Here is a 27,720-nt window from a genome sequence, read left to right on the forward strand (position 1 = left end):
TATATGCAGTAGGGGTTTAGGGTTATCTTTCTGTAAGAAGTATTTTTATTTTAATTGAGGCATATGTATGTGTGTGTGTGTGTATACATGTATGAGTGTGTACATTCATGTGTGTATACATGTATGTGGAGGTCAGAGGACAAACTCAGCTGTCATTCCCCTGACACCATCCAGCTTGTGTTTTGAGACAAGATCTGGAGCTTCCCAAATAGGCTAGACCAGCTGGCCAGGGAACCCCAGCGATCTGTCTGGACCTATCTTTACCTCCCTAGTGTTGGAATTACAAATATACACCACCATGCTCTGATTTTTTCATGTGTATTCTAAGGGCTCAAGTCCTTACGCTTGCGAGGCAAGCACTTTACCAACTAAGCTGTCACTGTAGCCCCGAGTCATTATCTATACTAGCTGAGGACCTATTATTTCCTGGGGACTCTCTGTGGCCCAGAGACTAGATGATACACAGAGCCAGCTGCAGCTCACTCTCCTGAAGTTTGCATTCCCACAAAGGAAGATCACAGTAATAGATGAGCCATTTGGGGATATAATCAAGTGAAGTAAGCCCTCCGAGGACAAGGCTGAGTAGTCCAGGAGGATATGACAGCTCAGTCATGGTTGATGAATTATTAAAAAAAAAAAAAAAAAAAAAAAAAAGGACAAGAATCCTCCAGGGAGAGGGATCAGTACATGCAAAGGCCCTGAGATGAACAGAAGGGAGCCTGGTCCTCCAAGGGACAGGAAGGAGGAAGCAGCTGACTGTAGGCTCCCAGAGTAAACATGAGGGCCAAGACCACCTGCTGCCACACCAAGAGCTTAAGTAAAGTTTCCTCCCAATGTCACTGATTCAGTAGTCCCTGTCACCTTGGCAACCAGGACTTAGGACCAAGCCAGGCCTACCTAAGTACTTTGGCACACTGTCTTTCCAGCTTCACTGCAAAGACTTTGTAGATGAGGGATCAGGGTGGAGAATGGAGGCCTGAGGAAAAGGCAGTCTCCTCCCCTAGAAAGCCGGGCTGTGAGCTCTGTCCCTCCAAACCTCTTATGCTTTTGATGGCTCACACTGTCCCCTGAAACTCTTCTGTGATGATTTATCAGCCACTTTCAAGAGTGACTCACAGGGCTTTGGGGAAGCCTATGTCCAGATGTGACTTTTCCACAAACACCTATCCACCTGCCCACCTTCAAAGTCACTTTCTGTTCCCAGCTCCAGCTCATAGGTATGCACCATAGGTATGGGGTCTGCTTCTGCAAAAGGCAGTCTACTGGATGCTCTTTCCCAGATCTCTCCTCCCACTAAGGACCTGCTGCCCCTTTAACCTCCTCTTCTCACATCCCCAACAACAGTAGGCAATGGTTCCACACCCACACACGGTGTTTCCTCCTGTGCATGGGCTTCCATGAATTCTCTCTGGCTCTCTCTCTCTCTCTCTCTCTCTCTCTCGCTCTCTCTCCCTCTCTCTCTCTCTCTCTGTACCTCCCCCTCTACCTCCCTCTCTACCTCCTCTCCCTCTCCTTCCCTCAACATCACATAAATATTCATAAGACCCCTACTATGTGTAAGACATCTTCCCTAACATTGAATACACCACCTAGAAAGAGACAAGCTCCTTGGTGGCTGTGAGACTGGGGGAAGGATACCAACAAGAAGTTGGAAGGAAATGCATGCATTATCCAATAGATGTTCAAAACACTCTGAAAGCACCCAGACAGAGGATATGAAGGAGTGTGCCAATGCAGACAAAGGAAGTAACATCACTGGGTGATGAAAGGGATGGGCTGCAATTGAGGCCTCAGGGGACATTATTAAAGAATATGCCTGCTGAATTTGAACAAGGGCAACAAAGACCCTGGTCAGGGAAGAGCAAGCCAGAGGTAAGGCTGAGGTCTAGGGAGAGGAAGAAACACTCCCCTCTATGGTATGAAGCTCTCCCGCTGCTAGACTGGAGGAGACATGGCAAGAGAGGAGGGCCACCAAAGATGTTCTCCTGCAGGGATCTACAAAAATAAAAACTAAAGCTCAAGTTCCAAGAGAGTGACAGAATTGTGGGAGGGGGCTGTGCCGTGGAAGTTGTGATGGTGGGGCAAAGATGCTTTTGTTAGGGTGAGACGGAGCTGTGGACGATGACGCCTGGTTCCCACATTCCACACTGTGCAGTGATGCTGAACTGTGTTCTTGACAGGTGCATGAGTTCAGCAAGGGAGGGACCACATGCCTTCATCTGTGTAACCTGTGCAGAGGGGACACCGGGCAAGCAGATGAATCACGGAGGATTTCCTGAGCAACTCTTCTGAGCCCTTCCCACCACTACATGCCCACAATTACTGCTCTGGCCTTCAGGAAAGAGATGGGTCATCCTGTCCCTATCGACTTTCCCTCCATCTCCAAATAGCTCTGCCTTTCTCCATCTGGTGGCCATGAGAAAATGACATACCCAGCCAAGGGACAAAGAACTGTGCAACTGAGTGGGATGGTGTGTCCATGGAGCTGAGGCCCAAAAGTGATTGCTCTGCCTCTTCAGCCTCCTCTCAGACAGACACCGGCTCCTTGGGAGACAGCTGTTGTAAAGTTTATCTGCACGGACCTCACCTGCCCAGTGGAATCAATATCCACCAGACCTGTTACCCCCTCTGTTGGGCAGGATTTGAAGTCATGCGTTTTGTGCTCCTTGCTAACACTGACCCACCACCTGTGACCTTGAACTGTAATGGAGCATCACTGAGCCTCCATTTGCCCATCTGCAAAAGGGAAGCAATAATGCCACGTGCCATACAGATCTGTTTCAAGACTTCCATTAGTTGGTATGGAGGCTCACAACAAAAGCTCTGTGCGCAAAGGAAACAGTTATGCTATTATGATGGAATCAGTGGAGCCTGAGCCTGTATTTCTGAGCTCTAGGAATCAGGCTCCTTGGCTAAGTTGAGCAGTGGGGAAAGCTGGGGAAAGGCCATTGAGCAGGCTCCACATGGCTAGAAGCAGGTGTTCCAGTTCCTTCTTTGCTGGAGGACTTTGGTGGGAGCTATTCCATTCCTCCAAACCTCAGTTTCTTCGTCTATAAAATGAAAACATTTCCAGTACCTGTCTCACTGGGGTCTGAAAACCATAGGATCTTATCATGTGTGTTAACCACCTAGCATAATGCCTGCACACAGTAGTACACCAGACATCATCAGAGTCAGAACTGGGCCACGGGCCCCTGTGAAGGTTCATTCCGCAGCAGCAGCTGCCTCTCGTGCCACTAGCAACAGCAGTGGCCAGTGAAAAATAACCCTCGTTCTCTTCTCCCAGTCTTTTCCAGACTACCTCCAGGTCTCAGTAAACACAGCCACGCTCAGGGAGTCTCTTCTGATCCCTATCCTGGATCCCTCCTCTTCCTTCCTCTCTGCTCCCACAATCTCCTCCCAGACCCTGCTAGTCTCCATGGCCAAGCTAATCACCCTGCGTTTAAATTATTTGTTTAATTATCTGATCACTCCAGAGGTAATGTGTTGGAATGAATGAAAGCTTAAGGGACAGAGTGGGGTGGCAGAGACCATGAACACCTTCAGTGATATCCCAAAACAGTGCCTGCCACCTGGAGCGTGCAGCAAACTTGATCAGATGAGCACCCGGGTGGCCAGATATACAAAAAGGAAGAGGCACGGAGGGAGGGAGAGAAGGAGGATGCTTGAAAGAAAAAAAAGGGTCCTGGAATGGCAGGTCTCCTGCTTGGAGCTACCTTCCTTCTCCCCAGCTAGCTTCTCTTGTCTTGCACCTGTTTTTGCACCCCATTCTGTCCCTTTACCTACAGAACTAACAGAACGGCCCCAGCCCTAGTACAACATGAAGTTATTAACCAAGACAAAGCGGGCCCTACTCCAGCACCACTGTGTGTTAAACGCCCCGTCTCAGGCTCTCACAATTCACCTGCGGTTGCATTTCCCTTCCCCCACACACTTTTCCCAGAAAAAAAAAAAAAAAGTGAAGAAAGGAGAAAGATGGTCAATTTATTTTCTTACTCAAACATGTCACAAAGATTAGTAAGCCAGGTCATCGTCTTAGGCAACACCTCCACACTCTGGGTAAGGCCTTCCAGGAGCCTCCAGACAGGTGCGTCTATACCATCCATTCATCTATAGCAGAGCCCACATTTGGGGGAGGGGGTGTTCCTGCTTTCCTCCCCAGCAGGTGAAACAGGAATTACCAGCCCCATCTCTGCTTGGCTGGCAGTGATTCTGACCCCTTAGGGATCAGCTTCACCTGCAAAGATAAATGAGAGAGCTGATTTAAGTCCTGTCAAGGTGGGGGGATCCCAATTCTGTGTCTCAGTAGGCAGTATACCAACAGATATATGTCTCCTCCTGTCCTGTCTCTGGCCTCTGTTACCCGCTACTCTGAAACAGAAGTATCTAGGGTAAAAAAAATTGGCTCACTGAGCTAGGATCCAGCCTGCCTTTACCCTTGACCCTTTATCAATCAGTGTGGCCCCATGAGGAAGCCTGAGGTCATCATCATTGTAAGACAATGGGTACCTATGTCCTTCTGATTCAAGAAGAGTGTATTAAGAAGCTAATTTGGCCACATATCAAAGGCTACATTCTCCAATCTGCTTGACCAGCTAGAAAGCTGGCATTTTAATCTCTCCAATTGATTGCTCTTGTGTTTTCCACTCCCTTGGTTCAAAACTGAAGAGGGGAAGAGAGGCATGGTGGAGAAGAAAAGCGTAGTGGGGAATTAGACAGTGTCTGTGTTCTCTGTCTGGGGTTCCCAGACCCCTACAGGTCTTTAAAGGCAATAATGAGAGCTCAGGAGCTATTTTCAATATTTCAAGGAGCCTAACAGAAAGTGCATTTACCCATGAACAAAATGCACAGGCCAAGTAAGAGCCAAGTGCGTGCTTCAGGCTGGACCAAGTCCCAAGCAGTGAGGTCACACAGCTCTTTGTCTATTCTGATTGGTGGGACTGAGCTGTGGCCCTCTGGGGACCCCAGAGGTCTGATGGTTAAAGGATGCTATTTTCCCCAGCTCCCTCTTGACAAACTCTCCACCCTTTGGCACCCTTTGGCAAGACTGCCTGCAGTTTTGAAAGAAGGAATTGAAATGAGGTGCATTGGGGAGAATGAGTGGGTAGCTTCAATCTTAGGCAAAAGGAATGAGAATAAGACCCCTCAAAAAGTGCTTTTCTTGGGACCAAAAAAACAGAACCACCCAAGTTAAGAAAGGGAATAATTTAGTGTCAGACATGGCACGAAATGGAGGGAGGAGAAAGGCCTCATTCCTCACCCAGATGCAGCTTCACCCTCACACAGCCTCGGTGAGTTCAGACCCTTGCATCACTCTACTGAACCTTGTCCCTGGCTCTCTGCAGAAGTCACCTCAACACTAGGGCAGGGTGGCTGGAATTGTGGGATAGAGCTGAAACATGAAGACCTGGGTTTGGATCCCTGGTGTCCATGAACAAAGCTGAGTATAAGCCCAGTGATAAGTTGAAGAAGAAGATCACTGAACCTCCGGTGAAAGGAGTGTGTGTGTGTGTGTGTGTGTGTGTGTGTGTGTGTGTGTGTGTCTGTCTGTCTGTCTGTCTGTCTGTGTCTGTGTATGTATGTATGTGTGTGTGTGTGTGCTGTGTGTGTCTGTGTCTGTGTGTATGTTAGGAAGAGCCTCTCTTTGTAGGGACTCAGAACATCTGTAGCCAGGACACAGAGTTAGGTCATATCAAAGGCAAGAGAGATATCTAGACATCTCACCCATGTCTAGGTGACAGGGTCAGTGTCAACATGAGAAAAGAGAGTTATTCTCTTCTGTCTATGTAAGGGAGGGCTTGCCCTCTTTCTCCTCTAGCAAATGCCCTGGGCTCTTCTGCATCTGGAAGATGAAACAAGGCCATGGCACTCATGTTGAGGGCCACCTAGGAAGTGCAGGTTTGAGATGGAGACTCAACCCTCACCCCAGTCCAGCAGATGTTTTAATTTTGATGCCCAGTAGAGGAAGGGGGGAAACCTGTCTACCTCAGAGACATCTTTGTTATCTACCATGGGGCTTACTGGTCTGTATTTGGAGGGTATCCTGTGCACCCATCTACCAGAAAATGAATCAGCTTATGCCCTCAGTTTGCCTGTTGCTCAACATCTGGAAGTGCAGCTGTGAGAAAGTCCCAGTGGCCTGCCAGCTCAAACATCTTCCAGGGCTACAGTTACCCACTTTTAGCTCACTAGCCTCCCACTCTTTTCTGCTTCCTCGGGGACACCAACCTCTCCATGATTTTGATCTTGCCCCAACACCTCCAAGTCAGAGAGAAAAGTCAGCCTGGGTACTGCCTGTTGAGTTGCAGACCACCGATCAAAAGAGTCAAAGGAGAAATGACAGACAGCGGTACTATAGGGACCTGGGCAAGACAGTGGCTCCCCTGAGTTCAGGATGAAGTGTGAGTTCCAAGCCATGGCAGAAACAGAGACAAAAATACAGGCTAGAAGGTTGTTGGGGAGATAAAACCATCCAAGACTTGATTAGCAAAGGGATTAAATAAGAGAGGGACTCAACGATGACTCTCAGGTCCCTGCTCAGGAAGACTCATGGCTGCCAAAGTCATTCATTAAGGTGTGGCAAAAATGAACATGGGGTGGAAGGGGGCAGGCACAGAGTCAATGACGGTCCCTTTGTGGCTTTCAAACACAGACCCTCATTTGCTATGTGGGTCTGAAGACCAGTGGGCAGTTACCATTTTTCTCCAAAGATCTAAAACAGAGCCAATCGGCTCTGACGTGAAGCCAAGAAAGCCCCAAGAGCCAACAAAATGGCGAACAAAAGCAGAGCCAGCTGAAGGGTAGGCAACACTGGGAGAGGTTTAAGTAGAAAAGAGTGATGAGGATCGTCAAACCAGAGCAGAGAGGCGAGCTGAAAGACAGTCAGAAGGTCAAGAGGCAGGCTGCAGCCAGACTAGTGATGGTCCCAAGTCAAGAGAGCTGCCTGGAGTTGGTAAATAGAAAGTCACATGGGGCCCTAGGCTGGAGCACTTCCCCTGGGCTGGGGAGGGTGAAAGCCAGATGATAGGCACTGAGAAAGGACTTGGCAGACACTCTCACAGGAAGGCAGGCTGGGAGAGGAAGGAGAGGAGAGAGACAGGGTGAGAGCCAGAGGCGGCTGCAGAGTCAGGGGAGGGGTGCTAGTGTATTTTTAAGATTCAAATCAAGTATTCAGCTGGGCTAAAAGGAAACAGAGGGGCTGGAGTACAAGGGAGGATGTGGTAAGGATGGGAGTGAGGGCCCTGGGTAGCACAGAGCACATGATCTTCAGCCCCCTGCTACACACATTCAGTGGCAAGGTGCACGCACAGGTCCTTGAGCGTCTCCTTTTCCATGAAGCAAGAGACAAAGGCGTTCAGGAAACACAGAGGTGTCAGGGAAATGCCCCAAAGATCTGACCCGTCTCAAGATGGAGCCTTGAGTCCAGAAGGGGCAAGAGCCAGGCACAAGGCACACCAGGGACAGGGACAAATGGGAGGGGCTGTTGAAGCCTAGAGCAAGAAGGGAGGGAAGCAGAGAGTGGGTTCAAATTAACTTCTGAGTTCAAACCTTTCTCATTTTTTTAAACCCATTGGTTCATTCTGACTGAGGTTAGCATCTTATTATTTCAGTGGCTTTCAGACCAACACTTCAGTGATGGTGAGGTCTTCCTGGTACATAGTCTAACTCCTTGTCCCTTATCTAAAGCATTCCCTGCTTCCTTGGCCCCTCCTCTGAACAGCCCTTCACCACAGAATATCTTAGTTGCTCTGGAAAGCAGCCTCCAGAGTCCAGTTTGACAACAGCCTGACGAGCAGCCAGTCATTCACTCAGTAAGTCCTTGCCAAGCATCATCTACCACAGGACAAGGTCCCAGACACTGGAGACACTGACATAAACTCAAGGTCCAAAGCTCACTAATCTGTATTTGAGAACGTCCACGAGACACTTTGCAAGCATAAATATTCACAAGCATGAGAGAGAAGACATAATCTCAACCCATTCACCAGTGCCAGGGAGGCCCAGGATAAACCAGAGTCAAGTTTCATCCATTGCTGACTTTCAGTCCAGAGTTTGTACTCAGAGAATGTAAGACCCGGTGCTCTCAGATTCTCGAGTGGCTGTAAATTACCTACAGATATTTTTCTAAAATGCAGATTTTGATTCTATAGGCAGAGTGGAACACAGGGAGCTGGATTTCTAAGAAACCTTCAAGTTGTCTGTCTCTTGTGCCTGTCCTCCTGAGCATTCTCTAGTTTCTCCCTCACCTCCTGAATGGCCGAATAAATGAATAGGTGGGTGGGCGGGTGGATAAATGGATGGATGGATGGATGGATGGATGGATGGATGGATGGATGAGTGAGTGAGTGAGTGAGTGAGTGAGTAGCTAGGTGGATGGATGAATTGGTGCATGGATGGATGTGTGGGTGGGTGAGTGGGTGAATGGATAGGTAGAAGGGTGGGTAGGTATATGGGTAGGTAAATAGACAAGTGCTATACCAATATCTGAGTGTCTGTGGATTTCCTATTTGCATATCTGACCATTTACCTCAATTTCCCTAAGCCTCTGACTTTTCTCAGGGGGTTATTTCTAAATGTGCTGTCCTGGCTCCTCTGCTCTGGCGAATCTCTCCCACAGAGCTAGGTTCAGCTCCTTCCAGGATGTAGAGGAGGCTTGAAGACTGGGCTTGGCCACCCTAGGCTTGGTCACCCTACTCCAGAGCCTCCTCCTACAGCCTCCCGTGCTACCTCTTATGAGCAGATCTGAGGGAAACAGCATGTAGGTACCTCTGTCTGCATTTCAACAAGGATTCGATTTGGAATAGTGGGAATTAGTACACAAAGAAAGCTGAGAACCAGGCTTCCAGAGTGTCCTGAGGGATCACCTAACAAATTCAGGCTGGAGGAAGGACATGAGGAGCTTCCTCACCCCAAGACTTCCGTGAAGCCTGCTGAGCAGTTCAGGAATGCTAAGCTTGCCCAGTCTCTTCTGGTGGATGTGCATCTCACTAACACAAGCCATCACCCTGGTAATCACCTCCGGGGTGCAGTAGCCTCAGGGACAGGAGAGGCAGAGGGTCAGGAGGAAGGAGAATGAGTGTGAGTGGAAAGGCAACCACAAAGACAGCAAGGACCTTCTGAGATTCCTTCACGGTCAAGGTCACAGGAATGTGACATCTGATTGGAGAGTTGAAGTTGATCTCCAGTAAACTTCACTTTGAGTCCTGGGGAACTGAATACCTGAGTGGCTCCTGGACAGGCAGGTAGGCAGGCAGGCAGACAGACAGACAGACAGACAGACAGACAGACAGGTCAGAGAAATGTCAGGGCAAATGCATGAAAAATGCAGGGATCCAACTTGCTCCTAGATTTTGATTCAGAAGATGAGAGGCATGTTGAGACTTGATGTCTTAACTGGAAGCCATGGACTGGCTGAGCCTTTGAGCTTCTGAACTAAGAAATCTCAAATCCAGACTCTTCCCCCTCCTGCCTGTATGAACTTGGACAAGTAACTCAGTCTTTTTTGTTTTTTAGAGACAGAGTTTCTCTTTGTAGCCTTGGCTGTCCTGGAACTCACTTTGTAGACCAGACTGGCCTCGAACTCACAAAGATCCACTTGTCTTTGGCTCCCAAGTGCTGGGATTAAAGGCATGTGCCACCATGCCCAGCTAAACTGAATCTTCTTATGCTTCAGTTTACCCAACTACAGAAAGATCCATCTTTTTTGGACTGTTGTAAGGTATAAGAGAGAATGTGCAGTTTCCGCCCCCTGCATGTGAGTTCTGTAAGGAACAGCTTTGGAGAAGCAGTTACACTGCAGAAGGACAGATGCAGATATATTAACACACGGAACAGCCTGCTACTCAAACATCCAGCCTTATATTCTTGGCACCAAATATTCACCTGCTCATACTTGAAGAATCTGCAAGGTGAAGCCAGACTGCATGGCCTACCTCATTCCTTGCTTGGTTTGAAATTGCATTTGCATCTGTGTCCCCAGCTCAGGGCCACTGCACTTGGTTCTCAGTTAATGTTCTAGCGAGCCAGCCCTTGGGTCATTAGCAGATGGAGCGAGCAAAGGTCTTGAAACCTCACTAGCTGGCAGAGCTGCTGGGCTGAAGCCCAACTTGAGGAGAGGCCATAGAAGAAGAGGTCCTGGGTGGAAACAATAAAGCCAAGGTGAGGAAGAGGCTGTGAATGATGGGAAGGGGTGGGTAGAGAGGATGACAGCCACACAGAGTGAGGGTATTGATATCCAGGGAAGTACAGGCATAGAGGAGAGGCGGAGAGGCAGAGAGGGAGAGAGAGAGAGAGAGAGAGAGAGAGAGAGAGAGAGAGAGAGAGAGAGAGGAGAGAAGAGAGAAGAGAGAAGAGAGAAGAGAGAAGAGAGAAGAGAGAAGAGAGAAGTGAGAGAGCCAGAAAGGAAAGGGAGGAAGGGAAGAAAAAAGCAAAGCAGAAACCAAACTGAATGGTACCCATGGCACACTCAGATAATGTCGAATATGTCACCCCACAAGTGGCACCCGTGAAATGCCTTGCTCAACCAGCCCCAGTCAGGCAGGGGCTCTACTGTCATTTTTCTCTGGTAACAAAAAGATTGTAAAATTCATGTGGAGGACATAGGATCTAGAATCTGGGCACAGGTTGTTCATGCACTTTTGACAGCTCCTTCAGGTCCAGAAGGCCAGGGCAGAGCACAGAGACATGGGAAAATCAAGGTCCTCTGGGTCCCTCCCAGCTCACCTGTCTCTATGATCCTCTTAGTTCCCCCAACAGCACCCATGTTCCCCAGACCCACCCTATTCTCATCTTCATCCTTCCTTAAGCCTTCAGAAACCTGTAGTTGGCAACTCACCAAACCGCCCTTGACTGCTCCAGACTCCAAGTCTCCCTCTTGTTAAAGGGCTTTCCCTCCACTGAACTCTCTGAATTTGAACTTGCCCTGTACCCACTCAACAAGAACCTATACTGTGCCTATCGGCTGACTCTGCCTCTGCCTGCTCACTGCTATGAATTCCCCCAGGACTCATCCCAGAACCATGTTTCCTGGGAGTTTTCCCCAGCCCCTTATGTAGATACATACAATGATCTGTAAATTTCAGTGTTGTTGTGTTAGCATATACACAACATCAAATGTATCATCTTAACCATCTTTGAGGACTGTGATAACTCAGTACATCTGAAGTGGCATTCAAAGCCACAAAGCCCAAAGAGGCATGTGAAGAGACGAGAAATCTAGAGGGCTTCTTGTAGCGGGGGTCGGGGGGAGCACAAAAGGCCAGGGTCCTCGAAACCTACCCAAGCCTGTTCTCTGTCCCTCCTCCAGTGGCCCGACTCCCCATCAGCCCTTCAGCACAAGTTGTGGAAGGGCAGACAGTATCTCTGAGCTGCAGGAGTGGCCTGAGCCCAGCAGCCAACTCTGGCGTCTCCTGGTACCTGAATGGAGCTCTGCTTCTCCAGGGATCCAGCAGCAGCCTCCTGCTCCCTGCATCTTCCAGCACAGATGCTGGTTTATACTACTATAGAATGCAGGCTAGACTCAGCACCAGCCTCCCTTCCCTACCTACTGTCATTCTTGCCGTGTTCTGTGAGCTGGCCTGCTACTGGCCACTGCCTACCATGTGAGATCCATCCCATCAGGACAACCAGCCACTCCTTCTTTCATATACTTCTGATCCTGTTCTGGCCTGGGGTTCACAACAGAGAGTAGGTCGTAGACCTATCGACCCACTACATACATACATACATACATACATACATACATATAACATGTGTACATACATGCATGCATGCATAGTACATACATACTACATACACACTGCATGCATGCTACATAATACATGCAACATGCATACTACATGCTACATAATACATACAACATACACACTACATAAAATACACAACATACATACTATATACACACTACATACATACTATACAATACATGCAACATACATACTACATACATACTATGTACACACTACATGCATACTACATACATATGTCATGGACCTATCAATGTACTTGATACAGTTTAGACTCACCATGGAAACAAACCACTGGGCACATCTGTGAGAGATTTTCTAGACTGAGTCAATCGAGGTAAGAAGACCTACCCTAAATTGGCAGCACCTTTCCACAGGTTGGGGTCCTAGACCGAATAAAGAGGAGAATGCCAACTGAGTGCCAGCATCCATCTCTCTCTGCTCCCTGACTATGGATGCAAATGTGACCAGCCACCTCATACTCCTGGCACCGTGACTTTCCCACACCGGTGGACTGTACCTTCCGAACTGAGAGACAAAACACATCTTTCCTTCCTTAACTTGCTTTTGTAGGACATTTAACCACATCATATAGAAAACGAACTAGCATGGAGCCCAGTTCAGCATCACTAAGAGCGTTTGAGTCTGGCTACCCTCACTAGCACGTGCTTCCTCCTTATCCATCCGCACACATTTACGTTGCTACCACCTTTCACTGACAAATGATGCTGTGAGCCTGTGTAAAATCACCAAAGCCCATCTCAGGGTCCAGGAGAGTGCACGCCCTCAGTAAACACCTGCAAACAGTCTCTATTTTCTCAGATTCTCTAAGTAAAATATCACACATTAATTTGTACTTTTACTGGGGTCTTCAAGTAACAAGGTCTTGAAGGCCAGAGGGAATCTTGTAGAATCTGTGAGTGCAGGATAGATAAGAAGAATCTGGGACTCTTCATGGCAGTGGGCCAGGTGGGACTGGGAATGTACCTTGTCCCCAAGTGCACCAGCACACTCAGATTCCTCAGCCAGCTCCTGCCTTCCCTAAAGCATTGCTGAGGATGGGATGCAGCTTGCTTGGTGGGACACGGGTTTAGCATGAAAAAAGCCTGTGCTCTGCTTCTAGCTGGACATGGCAATGTATGCCTATAATCCCAGAGCCTGGGAGGTCAGAGGTCAAGGCAGGGAGATCAAAAGCCATCTTACACCGTAAGTTCAAAGCTAGGCTGGGACACAGGAAACACTTCCTCAAAAAAATTAAAAAGAAAAAAAAAACCCAAAACAAAAAACAAACAAACAAACAAACAGTGATGTGTGGGACTGAGTCAAAGTGAAACAGCTCTCTCAAAAACAAGAGGCAGCAAACAAGACAGAGCAAAGAAAGAAGTTACTTGTAACCTTTAAAATAAGAAAGAGCAAGGCCTTCAAAATATACAAAGTGGGAATCAACCCCTAAAAATTTGAGTAACAATTTAATTTAGGGATCTGGAGAGATGGCTCAGAGCTTAAGAGCATTGGCTGCTCTTCCAGAGACCACAAGTTTGATTCCCAGCACCAACACGGTGGTTGATGACTGTCTGTGACTCCAGTTCCAAAGAATCCAGCACTCTCTTCTGCCCTCCCTGGGTACTAGGCACACCACGTGCACAGACATACATATAGGCAAAACATACATTCACATGAAGTAAAAAAATAAATCCTGAGAGACAGAGACAGACAGACAGACAGACAGACAGACAGACAGACAGACAGACAGATAGTCTGACTCCAATTTAGCAATTTGCCTATGTCTTATGGTATAAGTCTATAACCCAGCTACTTGGGAGGCTGAGATAGGAGGATCACAAGTTCAGGACCTGTCTGAGCAACTTAGATCCTGTCTCAAAGTCAAACATGAGGAGATTTTGGAATTTTTAAATGCAGTTCAGTGGGAGAGTGTTTGCCTACAATACTAGAGTTCCGTCCCAAAATCTGCAAAAACTAGTACAATTTTAAAAATAAGCAAGGTATCTGCATGAGCTAGTCACACACACACACACACACCCCTCCCAAAAACAAGGACTGCAGAGCACATAATAGACTTTCAGATCAACTAGTCATCAGTTGACAATGGGACAGCTATGAAAACAGTGGTGTCACTTTAAACTCACATCACTGGCAGAACCAGAAAAGTGGGTAACATTAAGTATTGATGAAGACATGGAAAAGCAGGAACTCTAGGTACCTAGAACCTAGTAGAACCAGGTCCTGGCATATCAACTGTTGCAAACCATTATGGAAAATACACAAAATTAGCCTGATAGTGGGGACCCCAGACTCCCATTCCTAATGATGGTTGTCATCAAGTGGGGTCCCAAGAAAACCTTTAGGAGATACAGAAGATACAATGGGGTTCTTCAGTACTTTGAGCATGGTCAGAGGTCAAAAAAGCCAAAGGTGGAGAAATGGGTACAAAACATGTAAATAACTTCTAATGTAAAACTGCTTTAGAAATCTAAGTTCCAGGCTAAACAAATAGGAGCCCATCAGGATCTTCAAAATGCAGTGTCACGTAAATCAAGTAGGAAACTGGAAACTGGAATCCAGGTGAAATGTGTAAGTCAATGTCATTTAGAAACGCCCCTCCATATTTTAAAAGGACAATTCATATTTCAAAGCCTATATCAAATATAACAGGCTGCGTAGAGACCTCAGCTCAGATCTTGTCTTCTGAGTGGATGTGTTTTTGAAAGTTGTGCCTCTCCCAGGTTCATAGAGTGCAGTTGCCAGGGGTCAGAGATGTAGAGGCTGTGGACAGGAAGTCTGGTGAACTGTGGAGGTTGGTGAGTTCCTTCTCCTTTCCCAGTTATGAGGTGGAGCAGTTGTTGCTGGCTTTGGCAAGGAAAGGTGGAGGAATAGGATACTGAGATGGTCTATCCTCACCTACTGCCCTGAGCACCCCAAGGCACAGGCAGGCAGACTATTGAACTCACACCCTTACCACTGGACAGAGCTAACACTAGTGAACTCTGGGGCCTAGTGTAACAATGCTGGCTTCCTTCTGTTTTGTGGGATCAAGGGCTTCTAAGTCCATCCTGCCACAGGCAGGGTAGCCCTGACTGTTGCTCCCATTTTACAGATAAGAGAATAGAGACCCAGCTAAATAGGAAATGGTACTCACTATCTCAAGACCACTCAGATTATCAGCCAGATGGAAACTGGAAAACTAGCTTGCTGACTTCTGGGCCAAACAGAAGTCATTTTCTTTCTCCTGGCCTCTCTGCTGTCTCACAGCAACCTTCTAGGATCGCACACATGACAAGGACCAGGAAGGCAGGACCACACAGGTCCCAGGAAGCCAGGCTGTTATTGTGGAAGTGGCTATTTTATATTCGGGACAATTTAATGAGAAAAAAAATGCATTTTCACCTTCTCATTGAAACAATACATTTGACCACACCCACTCATCTCCAATCCTGCCAATCTCTGAACTTCCATCCATCTTTGACCCCCCCACCCCTCAAGTGGTACTACATGACTGTCAGTGGGAGTCAGGCTGGGGTGGGAGTAGGGCAAGGAGACAAACAACAATGGAAAGACAAACCTCCAGGGGCCTGCCTCAACTCTCCCACACTCACTCATCTCAGAAAGAACCATCAATCACTCAGAACAACATGCCTGTGTGCCCTCTGCTGAGACACTCCACCAACGGTGCACATTTCACCGTCTCTCTGCTTTCTCCTTTTAAACTTACGACCGTCACACTTGCTTACTTTCAATCAATAAATAGATGTAGCTACTTAATAATGAAACTTACTCTGTTTGTCTCTTTGAAAAACCTAGAAGATGGACAGAATTCCCATTTTGAAGTTCCTGGGTTATACTTGCACTTCTGTGGGTCTGAAGGAAATACTGGCTGGGGAAAAGGCTTTTTGGGCAGCAATACAAGCCCTAGACCACACAGAGTCTCAAATAAAGTTCTAAAAGTTACTTGGCACTCTCAAGAATTTACCTGTTATTTCGAACATAACACACACACACACACACACACACACACACACACACACACACACACACACACACACACAAATCCTTATGGTGATTTCTAGAAAAGAGCTGACAGCTCCTTAGAGATCAGGTTCAGTTTCAAATTTGCCAAGGATACAGTAACAGAGAGGTGGGGAGTAAAATGTAGTTTTCAGTGAGAAAACTCTCCCCAACAAGGAGAACCAGGAGTCAAGAGCTCCTGCTCCACCTAGGCATCCAACACCGACAGGATCAAGAACTGATACAACGGCTTTCTGTGTATTGGACTTGACATGAGTGGCCTTGATGCTTCTGGCTTGTACCAGAGGCACTTCTCTGATTATGGCTCCTGGGGGGTGGCCACCCAGGACTCTCCCTGAAGAACTGTCAGGTTTAACAGCAAAGTGACTTGGCACTCATCTCAGATATCTGTACTAAAGATGGAGGAACCATGGCTTTTATGATGACTAAAAGTCCAGGATCCACGGCAGAAGGATTCCAAGTGGCTGATACTGCTTGTGTCTTCCGGAGATGAATGGCATCTGCGGGAATGTGTAAGAGATCTCAAGTCAGGTAGACCTGGATCCAAACCCTGCCAAGGCCACTGCTGTGAAAAACGGAGTTAATCCATGACAGAGCTTGGGCCGTTACCAGTGAGTTCTTGGTGAACCTTAGCTAAAGGTGTCACTCACCTGGCTGTCCAGACAACTTTCTGAGAACCCTAGCTTGAAGAATACATGCTGAAAGCACAGAGCCTCCCTGGCTGGCTCCTTCGTCCTCCTTGTTGCTGCTCAGATCCGCCCTTCCATTTAAGCTGCATCTTCCCAAGGCAAGTATGGCCCTGGTCAGCTTCCCTTCTCTTTTGGAATCTTATCCCTAACAGGAGAATGACTTGTCTCTTTGGAGTTGGGGGACTCTGTGCCCCAGAGAGCTCAGAAGATCAGCCAGACATCTAACAGGAGCATGTGTTCTGCTGAGCAATTGGCTTCCCTGAAGCCTGCTCTCATGACGGGGTGACAATGAAGTGGGTAGGCCAGGTACAGGAGCCACTGAAGCCAAAGCCACCTGCTGGAGTCTTCTGAACCAACAAAGCCCATCAGTGTAACAGACCCTGCACACTAGGCTTTCTAGCCCCTTAATTCTAGCTTTTTCTTGAACAGAGTCATACAATCACCAACTCTAGATAGGGTCAGCACTACCTGCTATGCTATAGTCAGCCTATTTAAAAAAAAAAAAAATCAACAAAAAACCCAAAACCCACAAATCAATTGTAAATGAGACTTCAAGCCCAAACACACCTTGGTGACTAAGCAGTTAAATGCATTCTTCTGTGGGGGCCCTGGGGTTACTGAGGACTTGTTGCAATGCTTCTAGAACCTAGGACGTCAGCTCATCAACCTGTGACATTTAGTTGTAAGGCAAAACAACTGGGAACTCAGGGTCTGTCACTGTGTTACCTCTACAAACCAGCTGGCTTCCTTTGTCCCTGAAACTCACAGTCTTGCTTCAACAATCCCTGGAAAATTGTCCAAGAAAAAGAATTTCGAAAACCATCTGCTGATGGAAGAGCTGTCTGTCAGACAGCAGCTCTATGCTGAGCAGGCCTGGCAGAGCTGGGTGCTGGGGCTACCAAGAAAAATGAAGCACCTTTTCTCGGTGCTCACAGTTACATAGCTGAGACCAACACTTTTGCGTTAGCTGGGTACCATGACAGAACCTTGGGTCCTTCTGATGCAAGAGGCAGACTAAAAGTTAGCCCTTAAGTGACAAGCAATGCAAAAGACATTGACTAAAATTTAGTTTTTAAACCATAAAGGTGCCAGGCAGTGGTGGCACATGCCTTTAATCCCAGCACTTGGGAGGCAGAGGCAGGTGGATTTCTGAGTTCGAGGCCAGCCTGGTCTACAGAGTGAGTTCCAGGACAGCCAGGGCTACACAGAGAAACCCTGTCTCGAAAAACAAAACCATAAATGTGAGGACATGGGAGAAAATCAGAACTCCTTAACATACCGAGTTTAATATTTGTCCTATCTGTAACCACTCCTTAAGGCTAAGGGGATATCCCATCCTCTTGCTTGCTTGCTTGCTTTATTTTTTTAGTCTATCATTCTAGAGAAAAACAGCAGTTGTGGAGAAAAACTGAGGGTGTCTAATTTCAGGCCTCAGTGACCAATGACAAACAGGCAGGAGAGGGGGGGGGCAACTAAGGCTCCGAGGCTGGGTACCTGTGCAGCTCTGGAAGAAAGATGTGAGTACCCTTTCCTTGGGAAAAGCAGGCTGAACGGACTGAGCTTATCTACAAACTAGGAAGCCAACAGACATCACATTTGGCAGGACAGATCTGTCTGGAATCATGTGGACAGTATTAGAGGACTGAGCAGGGGTGAGCTCACCAGGAGAGTGAGAACAGGGTGATTGTTCCTGGGCATCAGACTTCAGGAAGGAAGCTGAGTGTTCGTATTAGAGAGGAAAAGGTGGTGAAACACAGAATCCCAACAGACCGCAAAGAAGGCTTCAAAAGGAGTGGTTCAGAGGGGCTGAGGTCACGGGCATAGGCAAGGGAAGTGCAGTGGGATCGGCAGTGAGATGATGATCCAGTGATCTCAAGGGTCTCTCCAAAAACATTTCAATGCCAAGCTGCAGGGAATGGCTGGGAGCAGGGAAAGTGAATGAACACCCACTTTGAAGAGAGTTTGGGCAGACGGCAAAGTGGTTGAATGGGATCAGGAAGGCCAAGCAAGATGTCTTCTTGGTGTGTTTTATGTGAAAGATACATGTGCTTACAGGCTGAGGGGAAGCAGGTTTCAAGGAGAGAGAATGACTGAGGGAAAGTAGGAGGATAGGTAACTGGAGAGAGGTCTCTAGGGAGGCTGGGGTCCTATAGGTATGAGTGTGATGGGAGGCAGGCCAGGAAGGAGAGAGAGAAGGGAAACAGGCACAGACAGGGAAAACACACACACACACACACACACACACACACACACACACCACAAATCTTCATACTGGTTCTCTTCAGCCCAGGGAGGGACTAAATCCCCCAAAGGGTCTTTCCTAGTCAACAGTGTGCAGAGATCACAAAAGGATCTTTCCCATGGCTCTCACAACACTTCCTGCCCGCCTCCTGTCACTAACTCCATTTCTAAACGTCTGCTGCCTACAAGGCTGGAGAGTATGTGGAAATGCACAGGAAAGCTTCCAAAAGAAACGAACACTCTGAAAGCAGAGCTGGGCCTGCCAGAGAGCAGCTGCCCCTCCTTTAGCCACACACACACTCCAACTTATGTACCTACCCAAGAGACAACGACAAATGGGTCTCAAAAAGGCAGCCTTCCAGCACTGCAGAATACTGTGCAGGCCCGAGTGAGTGAGTCGGCCTTTTTCTCTCCCCAGGGGCATGGCATGTTCAAGGGGGCAGGGACAAACCTAGCAAGGAAAACAAATCTGGCAATCCCAAATAAGTTCCAGTTGGCCAAGGCGGAGGGGACCTTTGCCTGGACAAACATCCAATGGGCCCCACAGCAAGTAACAACGGACCCCACAGCTCATGTGAGAAGTCTTGGTGACCAGAAGCATTTGGTGTTAGCAGCCTCCCGGTGGGTGTGGGTGTGCGAGAGGCCAAAGCTGAGAGGCACGCGCACCGCGGGCGCCCCTCACTGGGTGTCAGTGGCTATGACTCCTTAGGATTACCTGAGAAAAAGTCCGGTCAAGTAGGGATAAACTGACAAGATTGTCTTGGGGAGCCCTCCCTGACAGGAAACCCCAACACTGAGTGGCTATATGGTGAATGACAAGGTCTGAGGGAACATTTCACAAGATGCTGAAAGCCAGAGAGGACCTAAGAGTTTTTACCACACACCGGTCAACCACCGGAGGGGCGCACTTTCCAAGAAGCGGTAGGGTTTAGGGATGGCCCAGGACAAGGCTTGAGATGCTCAACCTGTGGTTTTAAAACACCAAACAAACAAGCAACAACAAAACCTCTACTGTGTGCCTGGGTGTCCCAGCTCCAGGCCCAGGCATCAGGTGCTTAGGGTTTTCTTCTCCAGCGGGAGTCAGCATCTAGCGAAGCGAAAACGCAGCTCCAGTCATCCCTGTTTGGACCGGTCCCCACACGGCGACACGGAACTTTCTAGGTTGTGGCTAAGCATCCGAAGGTACCGTGGGTAAAGTAAGAGAGAAGACCAGTTGAAACCAGCAACCTTTAGTGTGACTGGGCTCACTAAAGGGTCCACATGCCTCTCCCCACGAACTGTAAGATGCAACCGCACATTCATCCTAAAGTCCCGGGACTCTCCACACCCTTCAGCTCTGTCCCGGCTGGCTTAACAAGATCGAGTCTGCCACCCAAGCCACGGATGCCGCAGCCCAGGCGTTTGGCTGCAGCAGGGCGCGGGAAAGGGCACTTTGGCGCGGAGTGGGAACCGAGCAGAGGGGATGTGTCGGCGCGGACCCTGGCAGCGACATTCCTCCTCTTCCCTCCCCACCCCGCACGACCTCCGCCTCCACCTCCAGTGGTTCAACCCCCCTTCAGCTCCCCACATGAGCCCTTCAAGAAAGATTGCACGGACCCCCGACCTGGGCGCGCGCCCACCTGCATCCCGCCCCCAGACCAAGCACGGTGGGGGCGGAGGGCGTGCGAGGAGGTGGGTGGCGACCGCAGTCTCAGGGCTGTTTGGGCGGGGGCAAAGGCTTTGGTCGGAGAAAATGGGCGGGGGCAGGGAAAGACAGACCCTGCAGACGCGGAGGGGGCGCGCCGAGCCTCTCCAACCCCCAGGACGGGTGTGCCAGGAGGAATAGACAGAGATGGGGGAGTAGGGCTTTGGGAAAGTTTATCCCGGAAAAGCCTGGCATCTTGGGGGGCTGGGAGACTGGAGAAACTGAAGCCACAGTCCAGGTGCCCCGCAACCCGCGGAGGGGGATGCCTGTCTCCCAGGCCCCCCACACTGGCCGGATCCGGCTAAGTTGCGGCTGGGGTTGGGGACGTCCATGAGGGTAGAGGTGAGGATGTGGTCGAAGATGGAGTAGATGATCTGGGCAGACAGAGAGGAGGATGAGCAGCAGGGTGGGTAATCGGAAGGAGGAAACCAAGCCGGGGTGGGGGAAGGGACTGGGACAGCGTCGAGGTTGGGTGGGCTCGGGTGGGGCGCGCGGCGCGGTCAGACTCACCCGCGACAGCCGAGGCACTGAGCAGCCCCCAGCCCAGTAACAGCAGCAGTGGTGGCGGCGGCGGCGGCGGCGGTGGTGGTGGCGGCGGGCGGCCCCAGCGACTCCCGGTGCCCGGCACAAGCGCCCAAATCCCGATTTCGCCGCGAGCCCTCCCTGCCGGGCAGCCGCAACATCCTTGCTCCGGTCCCCGCGAGCGCGGCATAGCTCGGCCGGCAGCCCGAGGGAGAGGCTTCGCTCGCCGCCGAGGAGAAAGGAGGTCAGGAGAGCTCTGTAGCTTTTTTTTTTCTTCCTGCTCCGGGAGGGGGGAAAAAAAAATCCCGGTACGCGGGAGCCCTGAGCTTCTGCGGCTGGAATGAACCAAGTGTCCGCCCGGCCGGGGAGAGGCGCGCTGCGCTCTCGGAAATGACTCGCTCCAATCCCGCTTCGCGGGGTTCGCGCCGGGGGGCGGGGGGGGGGTGAATTATCCCCGGATTAATCACTCCGGAGCCGCTTCTCCGCCGCTCCAAATGCTGGGGGTGGAGGCGCAGTTAAGGAAAAAGAAAAAACAGGGTGTGTGTGTGGTGGTGGTGGGGGGTTGTTCTTCAGCGCCACCTGCACCTCCTAATAAACCACAAATTACATCTAAAGGGTTGTTTATTCCTATTTGTTTTACAATTGACCAGTTTCTTTTAAGTTCAGTCCTTCGGCTTTCATTTATAAGATCAGCATTAGTACACCCCCCTCTCGTACACACACACACACACACACACACACACACACGCATGCATAGAAACACACACTCTTGCATACACAGGCACATACACGCCTCCTCCACGTTTGGAAATGGGAATACTGTCTGGGGAAAAGGTAACCAAAGAAGATTGCAGTTCCCCGAGTCGTGGCTCTTAAGAGAAAATCTTGGGTACTGGCTTTGAACTTGTAGTCGTGGGTCTGGTGGGGACACTCTGGAACTCAATTCATAGTAGTCCGTCCCAGGAGATGGGTGCGGGGACATAGAGGAAGATAGGGTTAAGAATTGAAGGGTGAGTGAAACAGGGGATGAACAGTCCCCTTCATTCAGTCCAGGGCAGTCCTACCCCTTCCCCTAAAACCGCGGGGGTAGGACCTATCCCTAAAACAAAACCGCAGGGATGCATACTGAGATTGGGGCGGGAGCGGGTATAGGATTGGTGGAAGGCTGTGTAAGAGTTCCTTGCACAATTTACCCTCTAATTTAAATGACTGGGCCCTGCTTGTCCACCACACCCACCCTACCAGGGCCCAAAACCAGATGAGTTTCTTCTAAGGAAGTGAGTGAGCCCCTGTCCTCCACAGGCTGATAACGGCTGCCTTCAGACCCACAAGGGCTCAGCATAGGTTCCAACACACACACACACCCCCCACCCCCGCCTCAGCAGCGGTCTCAGGCTGGTCTACCCTAGGCGACTCTGCCAGTCACAAGGGCCCCTTCGTTGTCTACGCCAAACTCTTGCCTAGGGAGAAAGACGCCTAGGGAGATGAGGGAGGCCTGCAGGGGACCACGAGCGACAAGGCAAGGGGAGGAGGCTCCGCCTGGCAAGCAGAGCGTAAAAGCACCTGCCGTTGTACACCCCACCCCCCTCTGCCAGAGTCACCCAGGGAGGCAGATCTTGCATTTAGCCAATCAAGTGATGTGGCCAAGCTGGCGTTCTGGCATCCTGGAAGCTCAGGAGCCCGGGACACTGATGGTGGGCGCCGAGGCCGGGACATTTCCTGGGAAGGGTTAAGAGAGGGACTTGAGGGTTGGCAACTTAGGTTAGGGAGGTTCTGTAACCCAAGTTGATCAGCTGTGGACGAGGCTGGGAATTTTCCAGGAACCGCATGAGAGAGGGCTTCGGGGTTGTGTCTGGGGTTGGAGAGGAGGGGGCGCTAGTTCTTATTCCCACCAAAAACTTGCTCCACAGACCCACACTTTCTCAGAGCGCTTGGTACTCAGCTTTCTCTTTCCCCCACCCCAACCCTCGTGGTTCCGGTTTCCCTGCATGAGCTCATCCCACAGCTGGGGAATCCGCCTGGTGGCCCCCGGAGTGGGTATGGAGAATTCTGTGAATCGTGGGTCCCATTCCCCACCCCCATCACACTGGCCCATACCGACACAGCCTATCTGAGTGCCAAGAACCAACTGAAGCAGCCAGAAAGCCTCAGTGAAAGGCCTGCTTTATATGCCTAGGGCAGCGAGGAGGGGGCTGTTGGTTTCTCATTGTCCAGACCCAGGCCCCCAAAGAGCTCAGCTAGCTGCGGTTGGCTGTGCCTTCCCACCAGCCCAGCAGAATGGGGGAGGGTATGGTGCTGCGGCCTTTGGGGAGGTTGCTGGCTGCCTGTAACATACCAAGAGGGCAATCTAGGCCCTTTTCCTCCCTCCTAGGCAGGGTTCTCTTCCAGGGAAAGAGGCACGCAATGGTGGCAAGACCTCTGCGGCCTACAGCTGGGCCGTTCCATAATTTTGAGGCCCAAAGCCAGTGAATTTTCTCCTACCAAAGAAAGCAGCTCTGACTGGAACTGACAGCTGAAGTTCACCCTTTATTCCTCAGGGAAAAGAAATGTTTGTCTCCCCACTCTTCCTAGGGGCTAGGGAAGGCAGGGGCACACTTTTAATCCCCAAAACGACCCATTTCTTCCACTTTGGGGGCATACTCTGATCTATTTGGGTCTGCGCAAATTTACACAGCGCCTCCTGTGTTCAGGGGCCCTGCAATAGGCTGTACTGTGAGCCCCGTGGAGATGCTCAGTGTGTGGTCCTGATTTGGGAGGAAACAGAAGTGGAAACCCACAGGTAACTGGTACAGCCAGACAGCTGTAATCACCACGGATGCAGAAGAGGCATGCTACATAGATCCATATCGGCACAGTAAGTGGGCTTTGGACGTGGTATATCAGAAAGCTAATTCAAGGAGGATCTCGGCTGGACCTTGACGTAGGATAAGGGCTTGAAGAGGATGAAGATTCATTTACTCGACAAATATTTATTGAGCACTCTTATGTGTCCAGGTGTCATGTTAGATAAGAAATACATAGGATAGTGGATGGCTCTTGACTTGTGGGAGCCATTTAAGTATGCACACATGCCTAAGGTTCCTGATGAAGAAGACATGAGCGAATATGGAGTGAGTTTCACAGAGGTCTGGGAAGCCCTCTCTGACATGACCCTGAAAATGGTCCTAAAATGAATCAAGTTGCAAAGGGGTTTCTGTAGAGAGAGATCAAGCAAGACCTTCCTCCTGGAAGGCTTCAAGTGACAGAGGGTGTCTTAGTTATGGTTTCCATTGCTGTGACCAAGGAAACTCTTATAAAGGACAACATTTAACTGGGGCTGGCTTACAGGTTCAGAGGTTCAGTCCACTACCACCACGGGGGGAAACACGGCGCATCATGGCCGACATGGTGCAGGAGGAGCTCCTACATCGCCCTCCTCCCTTCCTTCTCCTCTTCCTTTCCTTTGATTCTCTCACCTTAGCTCCTCCCAAATTACCTAGTTTATTGTAAAATGTAATGGGGGGAGGGAGGGAGAAAATATTCTGCTACAGCTGAGATTTCTGCATCTTAACACAACTTCAGCCAGGAGAGACTGACTTCCACACAGCTAGGAAGAGGGTCTCAAAGCCTACCTCCACAGTGACTCACTTCCTCCAACAAGGCCACACCTCCTCCAACAAGGCCACACCTCCTCCAACAAGGCCACACCTCCTAATAGTGCCACTCCCTGGGCCAAGCAGATTCAGACCACTGCAGACTGTAAGGCTGGATTGAGATGAACAGAGATGCAGGATACCCTAACCAAGAGGCAGATCCTGCAGATCTCCAGAGCTAGTGAGGACTTGACCTTTATCCTTATGCAGTAAGAAAGAGATTTATCTGCTTGCTCTGGCTGAGATAGCTACACCCATTGTGTGGCTTAAGCAACAGTGATTTCCTCACAGTTATAAAGTCTTAGGATGTCCCAGGCTTGGTTCCTGGCTCCGTTCCTGGTTTGGTTCCTCCTGAGGTGTCCCTGGCTTGTTGATACAAATGACTTCTCCCATCTTTCCTTGTTCTGCCCTCTACACACACACAAATCCAGACTTCCTTTTTTTTTTTTTTTTTTTTTTTTTTAGAAGGATAAGGATCATTTTGGGTCAATATCCCACCCTAACAGTCTTTTTTTGACTTAATCACCTCTTTAAAAACTCTAACTCCATACCAAGTCACATACTAATCAGAGGAGAGTAGGGCATCAAGCTATGTCTTTTGCGAAGTGGGAGCCCAGCTCAGTTCCTAACAAGTGGGGAGGACTTCCTGGTGGAGGAGCAGCAGATGGATGGCAGTCAGGATATGTATGTAAGGAGGTGTCTGCTGAGGATGACAGTGGAACTCAGTGGTTGAGTGTTCGCTGGCTGGCATGATCCCCAGGATGGAGGTGGGTAAATAAGTAAAAGAGAAGACTTTGTTGTCGTTGTTTGTTTGGTTTTTTGCTAGTATGTGGATGTCACGGGGGTCTGTAGCAGGACCTGCTGTGGAAGGTAGATGAAGCACTGATTTAAGAGGTATATTTTTATTTCTAGCCCATGGGAACCAAGGAACCATAGGAAAAGTTTGACCACTCAGGAGGCTACTGCAGTGGTCTGAGCCCCAGGTCTGAGTATGTGGGTGAAGGGCTGGAGGGGTGGGGGCAATGATGAGACCTTCATAGAGGCTGACAAATAGGAGTTAGAGGTCTTCCGGTTTCTCTTCCCTCAAGCCTGGGATAGTGTGGCTGTCAGCCCAGAGTCAGCTCTTTTCCCACCCCTTTCCTTCCCCAGATAAGCAATAGGTAGCCCCAGGTCGAGGTCTCTTCATAATATCACATTTCAGGGAGGGAGAGAGGAAACAAGAAGTCCAATGCAGTGTAGTGACTTGCCAAGATAAGCCTCATATCTAGATAAGATCAGAGTTTGTTTTAGAAAGAAAACAAAGCCTGATGCTTTGGAGAGCTCAGCTCAATTCGAGTAAGGACTGTAGTCTGGGTGCCCTGAAATTTTCATTCTGACCCCAAAAGAAAATCAAAGAGCCTTCTAAAGCTCAGGGAGAGAGAAAAAGAGAGGGGAAGATGGGGAGAGATGGGGGGCAGGTAGTGGGTGCTCTAGTCCTGTGAGGGTTCCCTGTGAGGGCTAGGGTGGATATGGATGCTCAGGGGTGAGGAGTGAGCCTGCAGAGTTTGCAGAGGGAGTCAGAGCTGAGCACAGAAGAAAGGCTGGGGTGTGGCTGAGGATGGGGTTCTAATCCTGAGTGTGATTAGACAGAATGGAGGGTTTCTCAAGGTGAGGGTGGTGCTACAGTACCATTCATTGTGACAGGCGACAGAGTCACGGATGAATAGCCCAGGAGAAGCCACACCAAGCTCCACAACACAGATGGAAAAGTGGGCAGGGCCAGAGTCCACACTACCCTCCAGTGTTATTGAGTGTTGGGGCACGAAACTTTCCTATGCTTCTGAGAAAATCTCCAATCCTGGAAGAAGGAAAGAAACGGGGCTCATGTCAGGGACAAAACAAATCATTTTTTCCCTTTGTGTGTCAAGTCATAATCTGTAGAAAAGGGAGAGCTGTCCTGAGTTAGCATAGCTACTAAAAGCTCCCAGTAACAGTCATTTACCTTCTTCACCCTCCCGTCCCCTGCCTGCAACATGGTTTCCTCTCCTAACTATGGCACAGCTCAAGTGCCACCTCCCCCAGGTGATCTTTCATAAGTTCTCCCCACTCTGACCCCCTCTTGGGTGAGAGGACCCTTTAGGCATGGGTTGCTAGCTGGACATCACAAATACCTCCTTCCTTCCTTTCTTTTCCTTCCTTCTTTTCTTTCTTTCTTTCTTTCTTTCTTTCTTTCTTTCTTTCCTTCTTTTCTTTCTTTCCCCATTGTCTACCCCTCTCCCCTACCCTGCCAGACAAGGTTTCTCTGTGGAACTGCTTTGGCTATCCTGGAACTTGTTATTTAGACCAGGCTTGCCTTGAAGTCACAGAGATCCACCTGACTCTACCTCATGAGTGCTGGGATTAAAGGGGGTGAGCCACCACATCCAGCTTCCAAAATAGAGATTCTTAGCAGAGGATAATTTTTCCCTCCAGGGGACATCCGACTGTGTGTGCAGATATTTTTTGTTATCACATTGACAGGTGCTACTGGCACCTAGGAGACAGAGGCCAAGGTTGCTACTAACTATCCTATGCCTGGAGAGGCTCCTTTACTCCAAATAATGAGCCCACCCAAACTCAGTACTGCTGAGTTGTCAGTGACAAGTGAATGCTCAGGCAGGACTACATCTCCCAGCCACCTTGCAGTTGGGTGTAATGTGAGACAAGGTTCTAGCCAAAGGAATGTTACCAGGGGTGGACTGTATGTAGAACATCTGGGGGATGGCTAAACTACAGAGAAGCCTGGCTCTCTAAGTCACCATGGGAAGGAAAATCACCTGCCCACAAGAAACATCCATCCTGGACCACCCTGTGTAAAATACTCTTTTAACGGCAAGAAGCCATTGAGTGACTGGGGGCTGTTATAACTAGTGGAGCCCTGGAATAGCTTTCTTTGTTTCCTCTGTTTTCCTAGGCAGTCAATTCACTCACTCCTCCATTCATGCCACAAGTATTCCTTTATGCGCCAGGCTAGGGCCCACGGAAGCAAGAGTAAAGAACCAGAGACATCCCCCTATGGTTCCTGCCCTTACTTGGGTGATGGTTTATTAAGAAGAGTTAGACAATAAGGCACAGTTAATTATGCTGTAGAGGGTTGTGATGGTGTACAAACAAGAAGAGCTCCATGCTCAGACAAAGCAGAGTTC

General features: G+C 49.3%; 1 protein-coding gene across 3 annotated transcripts in view; it reads right to left on the minus strand.

The window, feature by feature from the left end:
* The window catches only part of Csmd2 (CUB and Sushi multiple domains 2), a 575,537-nt gene extending 554,274 nt beyond the window's left edge, over positions 1 to 21,263 (minus strand). For all 3 annotated transcript variants that reach the window (XM_076934176.1, XM_034502344.2, XM_076934175.1), the window contains exon 1: positions 20,913 to 21,263. In XM_076934176.1, coding sequence (XP_076790291.1) covers positions 20,913 to 21,114 — 202 coding nt within the window. In that variant the 5' untranslated portion in view covers positions 21,115 to 21,263. The remainder of the gene's footprint in view (positions 1 to 20,912) is intronic.
* Between the last annotated feature and the right edge of the window lie 6,457 nt (positions 21,264 to 27,720).

This window comes from Arvicanthis niloticus, chromosome 5 (genome assembly GCF_011762505.2).
Source record: "Arvicanthis niloticus isolate mArvNil1 chromosome 5, mArvNil1.pat.X, whole genome shotgun sequence".
Lineage (NCBI taxonomy): Eukaryota > Metazoa > Chordata > Mammalia > Rodentia > Muridae > Arvicanthis > Arvicanthis niloticus.